This window comes from Mustela nigripes, chromosome 6, assembly GCF_022355385.1.
Source record: "Mustela nigripes isolate SB6536 chromosome 6, MUSNIG.SB6536, whole genome shotgun sequence".
Classification (NCBI taxonomy): domain Eukaryota; kingdom Metazoa; phylum Chordata; class Mammalia; order Carnivora; family Mustelidae; genus Mustela; species Mustela nigripes.
In genome coordinates this window covers 70447063-70460971 of record NC_081562.1, presented here as the reverse complement: position 1 = coordinate 70460971, position 13909 = coordinate 70447063, and the positions used below count along the sequence as shown (strand labels likewise).

Here is a 13909-nt window from a genome sequence, read left to right as displayed (position 1 = left end):
GGCTGCTCTGACTTTTAACCAAATCCTGGTTTTTACGGGATGGGATGCACATGGCCCACAATTGTGAAATGCAAATGGCCTCCGCCTCATTTCATGGAGAGATGAAAAATACCTTACAAAATCATCAGTTCCATTTCCTGATCAGGAAAGGATGGAATGTTGAAGAAATAAGCTAATTCTGTGTTTCTGGAAAACGGCCAAATACAGTCAAGGAAAACAAGGATTGCTTTGCTCAATGTTATCAATAGGAAAAACAAACAGAAATCATTAAGTCGCAAACATTAGTGGAACCAACTGACCAGGAAGAAGGGACATCTGGGAACAGTTTGCTAGTAGCTTCCATGTTATACATGCACACCTCGATTACACAGGGCCGCCTGATCCATCCAATAATAATCATATTAGAAATTTAAAAATATAATTTCTGAGCCCTATCTTGGTTGTCATTTGAAGTGCAAAGTCAAGGTCAAGGTTGCTTCCAGACCAGTCACTTAGGAGGATGTGGGATTTCATCCCCAGATGTGGGTTTAACTCACAATGGTTCAATGTTATCCCTATTAGTACCATAATCACACACATACATACACACAAAAATCCAAGATCAGAAAATATTTTTTTCTCTAAATTTCTTATGTCTCTCTCTCTCTCTCTCTCTTTTCACCTGAGAACAGCACCTACAGTTTCCATTTAAGAAAAAAAAAAAGTCAAATCTCACCAGCTGCTGGTATTTCAGGTTTTTCAAGGGATTGTCTAAGATATAACACTGTCCTAACTTAAGAAGGAACAGGAAAAAGGAAAGGAAAAAAAAAAGGAACTGGGTCAACACTTCAGTACAAATTTGGCACTTGCTCAAAGATGTAGTGTGGTGTGCAATAGATAAAGAAAGTCCTCTAAAGAAAATAATTGCTTATTTTGTGGTGGATAGCAAGGAAGTTAAAAACAGGCTCTTTTTCCCTCTTCCTCCCCATGCACAGACTTCCATCTTTAAAGTATAGAGATGGAGAAGATGGAGAGAAGTAAAGAGAAATTCATCTTTCTTTTTTTCTGTCAGGTGCATTACAAAAAAAAAAAAAAAAAAAAAGAAAGAAAGGAAAGAAAAAGAAAAGGAAAAAACCCAGAAACCCCAAAAAACAAAACAAAACTTATTTTTTTAAAAATTGTAGCACAAAACAACAAAACACATTCACAAGCCACTTGTTGGCACTGTGTACCTGAGTGAGAATTTCTAGAACATTGTAGAACAAACAGCCATAAAGTTTATTAAAAAAAAAAAAGTTGACGGGTAAGACTTCAGTGCTTGTATGTAGCAGCTGAATTACTGGCATTATTTTACCCATAGCTTATTTCAATCTCTTGTTGTTGATATTGTTGTTTGCTTGTATTTTTTTTTTTTCCTTTCCAAGCCTTTTGAGGCTGAGGTCTATTAGTCAGCTGATGTCCCAACTATTTAAGACTAACAGTTAAAGTAACAGTCAGTGTATGAGAAAGTTAATGTGCTTGGCCACTGGTAAGGATGAACCAGCTAGGGCTTCTTTAAGTCCTAAGGTCCCAACAATCTTTTGACCCTTATCAGTTGGCTTGTCCTGCAATATGGTTTTCACTGTCACTCCCATAATCTACATCTGGGTCATCTTCTTCCTCATCGAACTCATCATAAATTTCTCCGTTGATGTCCTCGGCCTGTATCTCTTCTTTGATATGTGGCTCCTCTCCTTTCACGCCATAAGTGCTCTGGATAACAGGCATCCCGGGCTCTGGGCTGCTGGACACGCTTGAGTGCTCTGAGGGCAGGTGAGGGGAGGGCATTCCCGCCATGGCGATGGCTCCAGGGTACACAACACCAGCGGTGGCGATGGGGATCTGTGCTTGTTGCCTGCAGAGAGGAAGTCCCAAAAAAAGACTGTGGGTGAGGGGATACTCAGAGGCACGCCTTACTCTATAACGAATCTGCTCGGCTTGCCCAAATCTAAAACCGTGATTCTTATCCTATTGCCCAACATTCAAAAAGTTGCATCCTCCTGTGATGTCAATACCTTACCTCTGTCTACAGCTTGGCAGATCACAAGGCACTTACATGTGTTACCTATTTGACTCTTAAAATAACTGTTTTATTACTATCTTATTTTATAAAAAACAAAACAAAACCTGAGGTGCAGAAAGATTAAGCAGCAGAACTTGACCCCAAGTTCATGTCCCCTTCACTACAACAGTGTTTTCAGAAATAATTAAACTACAGATCATGCAATTTCAATGGGAAAAAAAAAAAAAAACCCTAAAATATTAGAGTTCTCAAAATAAACTGTTATTGCTCAGAAATCACCAGAACTGAACAGTAACTCGTTGCCCACCTGGTCCCTGCAATAGTTGGGGGGATGGGAAGCAGGGCAGACAGCTCTGCAGCCGCACAAGGCCCTGGGCTTAGAAAGACCTTATGCTTGGGTTAAAGAATTTCAAGATACGGCAGCAGAACTTAACTCTTTAACAGAAATCCCCCATTTTCATTTTGCACTGGGCTCCACAAATTATGTAGCTGGTCCTATTGGGAAGGGATTCATAGATGATGTTCATTTAGGCTCCATTCATTCATTCGTTCATTTGTTCATTCATATGTCTACTATTTCATCCGTGTCGGGTTTTGTGCTCAGCTTTGAGGAGAGTCATGCATTGGCATATAAAGCACAGAGCCTACAGACTCTTTCCAGGAAGGAAGATTAGGGAGGGCAGAATTTAAAAAAAAAAAAAAAAAAAATTTTTTTAACTTCCATTCCAAATAGGAGCTACCTCCTATCCCTGCTTTCTGAGAAAATTCTGCAGAAGAAATGAAGTTGCTGGCAGCATCACAGGACACAGCACCCAGCCCGGCCAGAGGAAGCAGGGTAAGACCTCCTGGGAGCTCCATTCTTGATTCAGAAGCGAGCTTTCCCGTTCACAACCTTGTCGTGCCCTAAATAGAATCTCCACTTTGCCTGATCTACAAAGGCCACACGTGTGCCTCGACAGCCCAGAAACCCCTCTATATTCCAAAGCAAGTGTTTCTTTTGAAACCATTTTTATGATGTATTATCTCCAAATAAGACTGCTGTGGAACTTGTCCATGCGACGCCTTGGAAGTAATGAACGCCAATGAGGCAAAGAACTGATGATGCTTCCCTGTTTTTAACAACGCACTTGTCAAAAGGCTTACTTTCAGATAGTTTATCCTCAAGCCAGTTGTTAAGGAAGCTCCTGGGAGAGCCAAGGTCCTAGGTCCTTGGAGTCCCTCCATATGGAGGTACAGATGGGGGGACAGTCTAGTCCCCGAAAACACACGGAGTTCAGGCTCTTTTTCAAAAGGCTACCTCGCAGCAGAATCAGAATGTCTCACACCCCATTAAGTGGAACAAGGAGCGCTCCCCGTGCAGACGCGACCGAGAGGCCCCTACCCGACATTGAAGTACTGCCGCATCTCCTGCCGCCTGTTCCGCATGATCGCCTTGTACTCGCCGATGCGCAGCTTCTTGCCGTCCACGAGGCAGGTGCGCTTGGGCCGCGGCTTGTATTTGTAGTCGGGGTACTTCTCCAGGTGCTGCTTGCTGAGACGGGCTTGCTCCTCGTAATATGGCTGTTTCTCTAGGTTCGTCATAGCTTTCCAGCGAGATCCTGTGAGGAAAAGAAGGTTAGGATTCCAACTGGCGCAGCTGCGGAGGTTCCTAAAAAGATAGCCCTGAGAACAAGGAAATCTAAAGTAAAAATGCGGGCCCAAACTCAGAAACACATAAAAATGTGTTTGATTAGCAAAGGATGACTCATGAGGTGAGATCCCACAGGACAGAGGTGATGCTGGCTGTGTCCTTAAGGAAACTGTGTACCCAAAGATACAAAGATGGGACGATCCTTTTTTTTTTTTTTTCTGGCTGGAATTAACAACTGAGCCAACCATGTACATGATCTATTTAAAAGCTCACAGATAGTTTAAACAATATACCTTTTGTTTCCACATTGGACCACGATATGTTTCAACTGTGAACTGAAAATTTATGCAAAAACTTATTATACATTTTCAATCTGTGGCTAATTATCTAGGTGCTGAGTATTTTTAGGTGGGGGATACACATTATTTACTACAAGGGTTTCTCACATATGCTACATATAATTCTCCTCAAAATTTGGAAGTATGCTTTCATGAATGATTGCATTTTAAAATTCATTTCATTAAAACTTTAATTACAAAAAATTATATTAATGAACATGCACTGGGTAACTACTGTGTGCTAGATACTGTGCTAAAAACTTTACACAAGTTGTCCATTTTTACCTTTCACTGGAATCCTGTAAGGTAGTATTAGCATTTTTACCTATTTCCATAGATGAGAAAATTAAAATTCAAATAGATGAAGTAACTTATCCAAGGTCACAAAACTATTAAATTGCAAACCTGTGACTCAAACTCAGGTTGGATGTAATTAAACCTGAACATGCTACAATGTATGTTTTTAGATACCTATGGCCACCTGTTATGATCTAGCAGAGGTTAGAACTGCCAGAATAAATATGTATGGGGTAAGATTTTTCTCTTAATAAATCAACTTTCAATAATATAAAGAGATGTCACTTCTTGAAGAATAGTATGCATTAATAATATTAATCCAGTTGGTAATCCAAATTGGCTTTCCCCTTCTTTTCACTTGATTTTGGTTTGGCTTCAACTAGGATCACACACACACACACACACACACAGCGTGCAGCTTAATTAAAAATAGTTATGCTAATTCTCAATATAAATGTGATTTAAAGCTTTGGTCCTATTACTGTGGCTGTGTGTAGTAGTAAAATAAGTAGTGGTAATAATGTTTACTTTTTATTAAGCATGTGAGGAGATTCTATTTGCAGATGAAGTGTGTTTATCAGCAAGTAATGCTCAACTTTACCCAAATGTACGAAGACCAAAATAACCAGAATTGGGAGTTCCCTACTAAATAGGTTCTGGTACAGAAGCTTTACCTGCCCTGCAAGGTCATCAAAGCAAGATCTCAAGACTTTTGAATGAATTCCTTACTCAACCATAATTCCGTATCTCAAATGCAAATAGCTCACTGATGAACAGTTCTTCCCTACAAATGTAAATAATTCCTCAATATGGACTGTTACATGTATTAAAGGAATACAGTAACAGGGACAATACTCCTCCCTTAGAATTCTTTTCTATTGGAACAGATGTTGCCTGAGTGGGTCTATCCACGTAGGTGTTACAAAAATTTATAAACATATTTTTTTCCCAATCTAGACAGTCAGTATGATTTTATTCTATTTACTACAGAAATACAGGTTATAGCTCAAAAATTAGAGGTTTTTTTTTTTTATTCCTTTCTGAAACTTGTGTTTAAATAGCCATGTCCAATAATTTGTAGGTATGACCTCAAACGCTATATTGCCCAACAATATTCTCTAGAGGTACTGGGAACTGTTATGTTATTCTCAGGGCAAATATAAACACAGATAAAGCTATAATACTATTGAACTAGATCAATTCTTTTTGGGAAGTTTCTTCCAAGTATGTGTAACAGGGCTCTAAACTTCAGATCAGGGAGTGCAAAAGTGAGCATACCAGAAATAATTTACTTAAGAATTACATAAGTACATTGAAAAATGGATCTATGATTGTTGACTTTAAAATTCCGTATCTTTATCACTAGAGAGAACAAAGAAACTAGAATTCTCAATTAGAAGAGGAATTGCTAAGTGTTCTTCTCTAAGTCTGAATGTTCTATAAGCTTGAAAAGCATGTATTTCTCTAAGGAAAAGGAATGTTTATGCCTCATAGTAACCTGCCTCAGAGTGTAATAATCCTTTTTAGATTTCCTACTATGTGCATCCTGTTGTATTAATCACTGAATATGCAGTGATGAATCATTATGTTCCTTATCTTCTTGAGGCTCATATTCCAGTGGAGGAGAAATCTATTAAGCAGCTAATTAAAAAATTTATTATTTTAATTACAATTGTGGAATGTACAGGAAGCTATGTGACCATGATAAGGAGTTGGGATCAATCTTTTGTAGGTCAGGGGGGCTTTGCTGTGGAAATGACTCCTATAGGAATCAGAAAGGGAGGGCTTTCTATGGAGGAAGAGCAGAATGGTCAAGTGGGAAGAGGAATTGGAGGAACTTAACATTGATCTAGCTGAAATGCAGAGGGAAAGGTGATATATATATACACAGAGGGAAAGGTGATATATATATACACATATAGACATTATATGATAAATGAAAGATATATTAACATAAAGATGACATACACAATAAAAGGGTGTAAATTCTCCAACAAGTTGACTTCCAAATCTGCATGAACGGGAATCACAGAATGTTTAGATACTTGATAATACAATTTCCTTGGAAATATCACTGAATCCTAAATTACATTTTAAAAGATGGCTGTATCATAGTTATGTCTTTTTAAAGAATTAAGGTAGCCTAAGCACTGTGTGTACTTGGCAAAATGGCTAACTATTCCGTTTTATGGCAGTAGAGACAAACAGTGTTTCGGTTTGGTGGCAAATACAGTTTTCGTTTTTTAATAACTTTCTAATAGAGAAAAACAAATAACAAGTTTGGTTTGGGTTTTAATGGCTTTGCAGGTACAGCATCCACTGAATATAGCTACGATGTGAACCCTGAGACACACTACATGAGCAATTTAGGTCTCTCAGGAGGAGATGAAAACATCTACCTGATCTGGGTGGGGCTGGTTGCTTACCCTGGACCACATGCAGGGAGTATGTTCCCTGCATTTTTCAAAAGACTGGTCTTTTACAATGGAAAATGCAGAAGGACATTTGGGTATTCCCCCTGATGATAAAGAGGATGATTAAATTTAAAAATCTGATGTTCAAAATAAGAAGGGGGAAAAAAAAAAAAGGAAGAAAGAAAGAAATCACCACCAGTCTTGAGAGTCCTCTTTTCCTTTCTAAATCTGCCAATACAATAAAAATGAAGAGTTTGAGCTGAGCAGCATTGTCATCTCCATGGGGTCTGTAATGAATTTGCACATTTTACTCCAACTACTGTATATCTAATCAGAAAAAGATGTCCCCCCATCCCCTGATCTAGCGCCAAACAGTAAAAGGTGATTCCTTATGTTAACAATTTCAGCAGAATGGCTTATTAAAACCAGATTTTAGGGTATTATAAAATGCTTAGAAGCCCTTTAAAATGTCAACTAGGATCCCCAGAGACTATGTAAAATGTCAACCCAGCTCAAGCGCCTGTTTTAAGCAGAATGAATTAGCGGCATGCTGTCGGAGGCTGTTATCCAAAACAATCAGTAAAGAGGAAAACATCAAGCTTTCTTTGTATTTGTATATGAAATGGGCCAGTTCGAATGATCTTCTGGATATCTGAAGATCACTTATTTATTTGAAGCTATGACCAAATATTGAGGTCCCAAACACCTCAGTGTTTTTCTTTTCTTCCTGCTGTATCTTTAATGAACACAATTCTCTTGAAAAGTCTAAAATCAGACAGCACTCTTTTTCGTGTCACCCATTATGATACAATCATATGGTCATTCTTATAGTCTTTCCTTCAAACCAGAAAAAAAATGCTTGTAGCTGGTCATGCTTTCCCATAAAATCTTATGCTGCATTTCCTAAAGTATTTCACATTACCAAAACTGATATTTCTCTTACACTTAGGATAAAGTTTTAATCAGTAACTATCATTTTTCCAGTATTCAGACACAGGAATTGGATGATATAGATGGTTTAAACAATCAGTATTTAGTCTGTTTTTTCAAATTTTAACATTTTGCGATTTCTAATTTTGCAATAACCGATACATTAGGATATAGAATATATTTACATAAAGTATTTTATCCTTTTCTAGAGTTTTACCAAATGGAACAGGTATGATATCTATTTAAAAAATGGGACACTTTGGGGCACCTGGGTGGCTCAGTGGGTTAAAGCCTTGGCCTTTGGCTCAGGTCATGATCCCAGGATCCTCTTTGCCCAGCGGGGAGCCTGAGCCTCCCCCCCTCTCTCTCTCTGCCTGCCTCTCTGCCTACTTGTGATCTCTGTCTCTCCAATAAATAAAATCTTTAAAAAAAAAATGGAAAACTTCATATGGAAGGTAAAATTTGGTCATAAAAAAGGAAAAACAGATCAGAGATGGTAGAGATGTAAAAAATGTGCATTTCCTTTATCCATAAATATTCACATTTTCTAAGCTTCACATACTGTTATCTTTTGATATAACGTTCATTTAAAGATCTCAAAATTATTTAGATGAAAACCGAAACATAAGTTCAAGTGATTAATGGTTTCTGTTTTGTTGCGTTACGTATTTGTTGAAGCCCAAATTCAGAGGTAGGTGTTTCTATTCTTTTCTTGCCGTTTAGCTCTTAGAAGTCAGGGAATAAATAATCTAAAATATGCTTAGATTATCTGGTAGCTAGCCACCCCACTATCTGAAGGTGAAGAAGGTGGTGGTGATGTCAAGTGAACAGCGCAAAAGAAATTGTATCTTCCCTTCCTTTTTCTGGGACTTCAACTGGTCTATAGTTGGTCTTTCATAATCATTACCCTACCTCTCACCATCTCTTCTGCGTGCTTTCAGCGTCTATATACGTAAGGCAAATATGTACTGTATCTGTTAAGCTGAAAGCTGCAATAGCAGGAAAAGACCCTTTTTAAAAGATGCTGAAAATCTGCTGCAGGCTACAAAAAGTATAAATTAAAAATTGCACCACACGCCTCATCTTCTTGTGTCCCAGCAGTCTTAACTGACTTTCAGTTATAGCACCAGAACAAACCTCACCTATATGTATTCTCCAGCCCTAGCACGTGAAGAATTCTGTAGCTCAAAGGGAAAGAACAAATACAGTCAACCTCATTGTCAACTGGCTCAGAGGAAAGAAACTTTTTTCTTTGTCTTGCTACGAAATATCTCTAGATCTTAAAGAAGAGAAAATATTGCAACAATTAGTAGGGAGACACAGGACTCTAAAGCAAGCTATAAAAACTGAGCACCTTTCTCCACAGACATGAAATGCTTCGTCATCAGAAGGAAAGCCTCAATTAATGGTGCTTATTTAGATAAACAGATCACCCCCGCCTTCAAAGCTAGTACCTTTCAACAACTGCAGGAAACAGAGCTGTACATTTTTATTCCATGCGTCTCATAACCATTAATACGTTTCTTACCCAATATCTTGCTGATGTTGGAGTTGTGCATGTCGGGAAAGGCTTGAAGGATTTTCCTTCGTTCATCTTTAGCCCACACCATGAAGGCGTTCATTGGACGTTTTATGTGGGGTTCATTGCTACCACGGCCTCTGGATTCTCTGTAAATTCTTGATTCTGAGACTCCAGCACTTCCTAAAAATAGGGAACATTGCCTCACGTGAGTGTTAAGACTTTTGGTAATTCTATTCTTTCTATTGCTACTGAATATTTGTCTAGTGAAATATCTCTTCTATCTAGTCTATCAAAATATGAATATAAAAAGTACATCTGATAGTAGTACCTCCAGTTCTTGAGACAGATGCTTGTTCATGAAGTTTTTGTGATAAGCCCCATGGTGGAAATCATCGTATCTATATTTTTAATCTACTTCTAATATGTTTTTCTTCCTTTTTTGGATGGACTATGGACTATTTCACCATTTTCTTTCAAGAGGACACAAGAAATTCGAATGTGTAATCTTTGATGCAAATTGGAAAGAGAATAGTTGGGGCATACCAATAGGCATGCTGGTACCATGGAAATATTAAACAGTTAGAGAAGCTCACAAAATTGTGAAACACTGTTCTCTTTGGCACAATGGGTGACCACCAGTGAGGATATGTCTCTGCTACCTAAAGATGGTCAGAACACACAGTAGCCATGCCCTTTCCCCCTTTTTGAAGTAATCTAAATAAAAATGTGAAGTTAAAATAAGATATGGAAATTCTTCTGTAACGTGTTTGGCTTTTCCTTGCAATTTTGTGCTAATAAATACATGAACTACGTTGATGCACCAATGATGGCCTGATTCCCAGAAGATCTCTGAAAATCATAGGGGGAAAATAAATAAATTGTTATACTACTATGGTTTCTTTAAAAGTCCACAGCCACATATTTAAGGTGAAACAAATAATATAATCATTCCCCTGAATTTTCTCCCTCATGTCTAAAGTTACCCAAAGAGACCCACTGAAAGTTCCTTTCCAGTCAGGACTCATGGTGATAAAAACATAACCAAGAGCCACAGTAGAACCTTTGGAAGCTGCCATCACTCCTCTAGGCTTCACATGACTTTGTAGAGTAATTTCACCAGATTAAACAGCCTCTGAGATACTCAAGTTTAGGCAAAGAAAATCAGGAGAAGCAGAAGTAACCACACAATGGTGAAACCAAGTTTTCTAGGGTTATTGTTAGAAAATATGGAAGAGATGTATTTTGGTAACATATAAAATTTTTAAATAATTTGGGCATTTCTAGAACTTGTATCTTTAATAAAAACATTGCTTTTTTTTTCTTTCTTCATACTCCTCTTCCTCTCTTTTCTCACTTAGAAGGAATATGAACCAACCCAAATTATCCAGACTTGAAGACCTCTAGAGCAGCCAACAAAAACACAGTATACCTGGTGGTGGTGTTTCTTATTATTTCTTACTCATACTATGATCTTTGGTCTGATGAAGATTGGAAAATATTTTGTATACAAGCATGACTCAATTTAACAAATAACAGCCACAAAATTGTGATGTTTTAATGCTGATTACTATGGGTATATTTTATCATGCTAATACAACTTAAAATTTATGAAATGTGTTATTACCAGTAATTGTCTTTTTATTGACAAAAATGAGTGCTAATACATGGCAACATCTTTCTGAAATGGGTTTGTAACTAGCAAATGATCATTTGCACATCTGCTTTTTCTTGTTCTTACACCTTACAACAACATAAGCAATAAAATGAACATTATGCAACTTCATCAAAGCTAAACAAGCTCTTTATATGTACTTAGGCCAGGTTTATCTTAGCCAAGGGAGGTAGAAAAGAGAAGGAACTGTTTGGCTCCAACAGGCCAGGAAAACACTGACTTTGGTTGGATATCCAACTGAATAAAGTTCAGTTTTGATAATATTATCTGGCTATGCCCTCAAGTTTGGCTAGTCTCAAGGCTAGTGTAGAACTGCACTTAAAAGTAGAATTGGGCCAAGGTACTGAGTAGACAGTTTTATATATATAGGGGAACTCAAGGCCATCTCCTCTGTCCTAAAGTATGCTTCCTAATGGTTTGCTCCAGTGCAGTCTTTTCTACATGCAGCGGACTTTCTCTCCCATAGTGACACATCTGAGGACTGTGCTCTCAAAATGCATACATAGCACTGGACACTGGAGGGACATTCCCAGCTATGGCTCAGGAGAAGGGGAATAGTACTTTCTTCTTTATCTCTCTTTGCTGTGCTATTAAAATTAGCGTGTCACTTTAGTTAGTTGTCACTGGGGATGTTTAGCATGTTCAGAGATGATGCAGACAACAGAAGCCTCCAGGCATGTGAAGAAAGCACGAGATTGTGCCACCAGTGTTCCAGCTGGGTAATAAAGGGGAGGGAGGACACCTGACAGACGAGTAGACAGTAGAAGAGTGAAGGGCTCCAAAATGCAAATACACACACACACACACACACACACACACAAATGTGTGTGTCTCCTGAAAATATCCACTTCGCCTTGTATTCCGGTCTGAGTTGGACAAATGAAAACTGGAAAATAAGCTAACAGACACAAGTTTCTGAAGTTTGCTTTGGGTACAAGAAACAGGGAAGTGAGGTAAGTTTGGCAGTGACTGGGAGTATGTGCTTCAGAATCATGCCACCTTGAATCCAAGACCTGCCTCTGGTACTCAACAGCCCTGTTATCTTGGAGAAAAATGGCTAAAAATTCCCAGGGGCCCAGCTCTTTATTTGTAACAGTATTTCTCTCATAAGATGTGCTAGAAATGAATGAGAGGATTTATGCAAAGCCCTCAGAAGATTACTTGGCACATGGGAACTTCTCAGTACATGTGAGCTCTCCCTGTAACAACCAGGTATAATGTGGCTGTCTTACATACTTTTTAGTCGTTTTAACTGGGACAAATAGACACGTCTGCACATTATCGGAATAGACATGAACAATTTTCACAAACCATCAGAATCTCCACTCATATTGAAATCCATCATGGCATGGCTAAATTTTCCTTCTTCGTTCTGTTTAACTGCCAGTTGCTGAGTCAGACTCTCCAGTGTTGTTTTTTCCTTAAAAAAAGAAATTTATAATGAGAGCTCAATCTGGAAATTGTAATTATTCAAAGACATCTTTTTTTTTTTTCTTGAGCCATATATATAATACATTAGCTTCTGGGAGGGACAGAACGTTGATTTATTCACCTTTGCACATTCAGCACCATAATTATGTTGAGGTGACTGAAGCAAATGTTCAGCAGGGTTTTTGAAGGAACTCTGATTCTTAGAATCCCCTATATAGCCTTGGCATTTGGGTTTGGTGTGCCTCAGGGGTATGTGCCGGGATCCCTGGAGACAATCTTCCTGAGTCATAAAACGTGCAGAGAAATTTCATGAAAGCAACCTGTCTTACAACATTTGGAATGCCTTTACTTTTAGCCAGACATTAGAAGTACAGGAGTGGCATGGGGCCCAGAGAAAGTCTTCCAATAGTCAGGTGACCAACCGATAGAATCATAATTCACAGGGGTGCCCTCTGGTTGCCATCTCCCTAAATGCCATCTGCATTCCTCATGCAAGGGTAATGAAGACGTTTAAATATTCATTGCTAATTGCTTGTCAAGTCTCTGTACATTCGATGTGAGTGCCTGCTACTTGGACCACAATTTGATTTGGATTGCTAAGCCAAAATATTGAGTTGGCGAATTATTTGAGATACAAATACACCAAAATTAGATCTGCAAAGACATCAAGTCATTTAAAAGCATGCAGTGCATGATTTGAATTCACGGAGAACATGGCATTATAAACTAAATTATTTTCAAAGAAAACATAATGCTCAATCTAAACCACATGAGATATTAAACAACTTTCAATTAAGTAATTGGGTGATTTTATAAAAAGAAAAATCATATGATGGAAGGTTTACAACTTTTCTAGCACTTTCCATCACTGCTCTGAGGATGACTTGGTTCAAAAACAGTTTGAAGAAAAGTATCTACTGGATTTCATAAAATTTGCTCAGTTTTTTTTATAATTAATTACCTCATTTTCTGAGGAACACCATCATGCAATGTACAGATGACTCACATATATGGTGAGATAGCTACTGGCACAATAAAAGGTTCACAGAAAATAATCAACTACTTAAAATAATTACATTACAGGTAAAGGGGCCCAACTAATGTTCCTACCGAGGACCATTAGGCTATTGATATTAATATAGTACATGCTTTATCTCTACAAAATCTGACAGTATTACAACTGTACATACTAGATAAAAAATTCTCTCAATTTAGTGGCCTTGAAACTCCTATTCACCAAAGTCTGTATGTATGATTTAGTAGAAAAAATATTTAATTGTCCATTATTATAAAACACAGCAGGGAAATTAGAAACAAAGAACTTGATATCAACTTGAGTTCTACAGGACTATACAGTACCAGAACTATGTTGTAATAAATTATATATTTAAAAATGTAGAACCTGATCCAGTTAGTTTGTGTAAAATTGGTATTTTCAGCTGTTTTATGTGCTCTGAATTTCTTTTGCTGAGAGTCTGCTGTATATATTCGGCTACGAACAGGACCACCAAGGACACCCGCTTAACAGACTCTCTTTAGAGTAAATGTAGCTGTTAAAATAGACGACAGTTACATTAACACACACACACAGTCCATCAACATGATCTGATCATCTCCAGTCAATGAACTTCACT

The 13909-nt window shown here is 37.9% G+C and overlaps 1 protein-coding gene across 1 annotated transcript in view; it reads right to left on the bottom strand.

The window, feature by feature from the left end:
• Nucleotides 1–1169: 1169 nt before the first annotated feature.
• Nucleotides 1170–13909, bottom strand: part of SOX5 (SRY-box transcription factor 5) — a 985194-nt gene continuing 972454 nt past the window's right edge. The window contains exons 16-19 of the mRNA XM_059402806.1: nt 12156–12264; nt 9179–9352; nt 3423–3639; nt 1170–1873 (exon numbers count right to left, since the gene is read on the bottom strand). Coding sequence (XP_059258789.1) covers nt 1570–1873; nt 3423–3639; nt 9179–9352; nt 12156–12264 — 804 coding nt within the window. The 3' untranslated portion in view covers nt 1170–1569. The remainder of the gene's footprint in view (nt 1874–3422; nt 3640–9178; nt 9353–12155; nt 12265–13909) is intronic.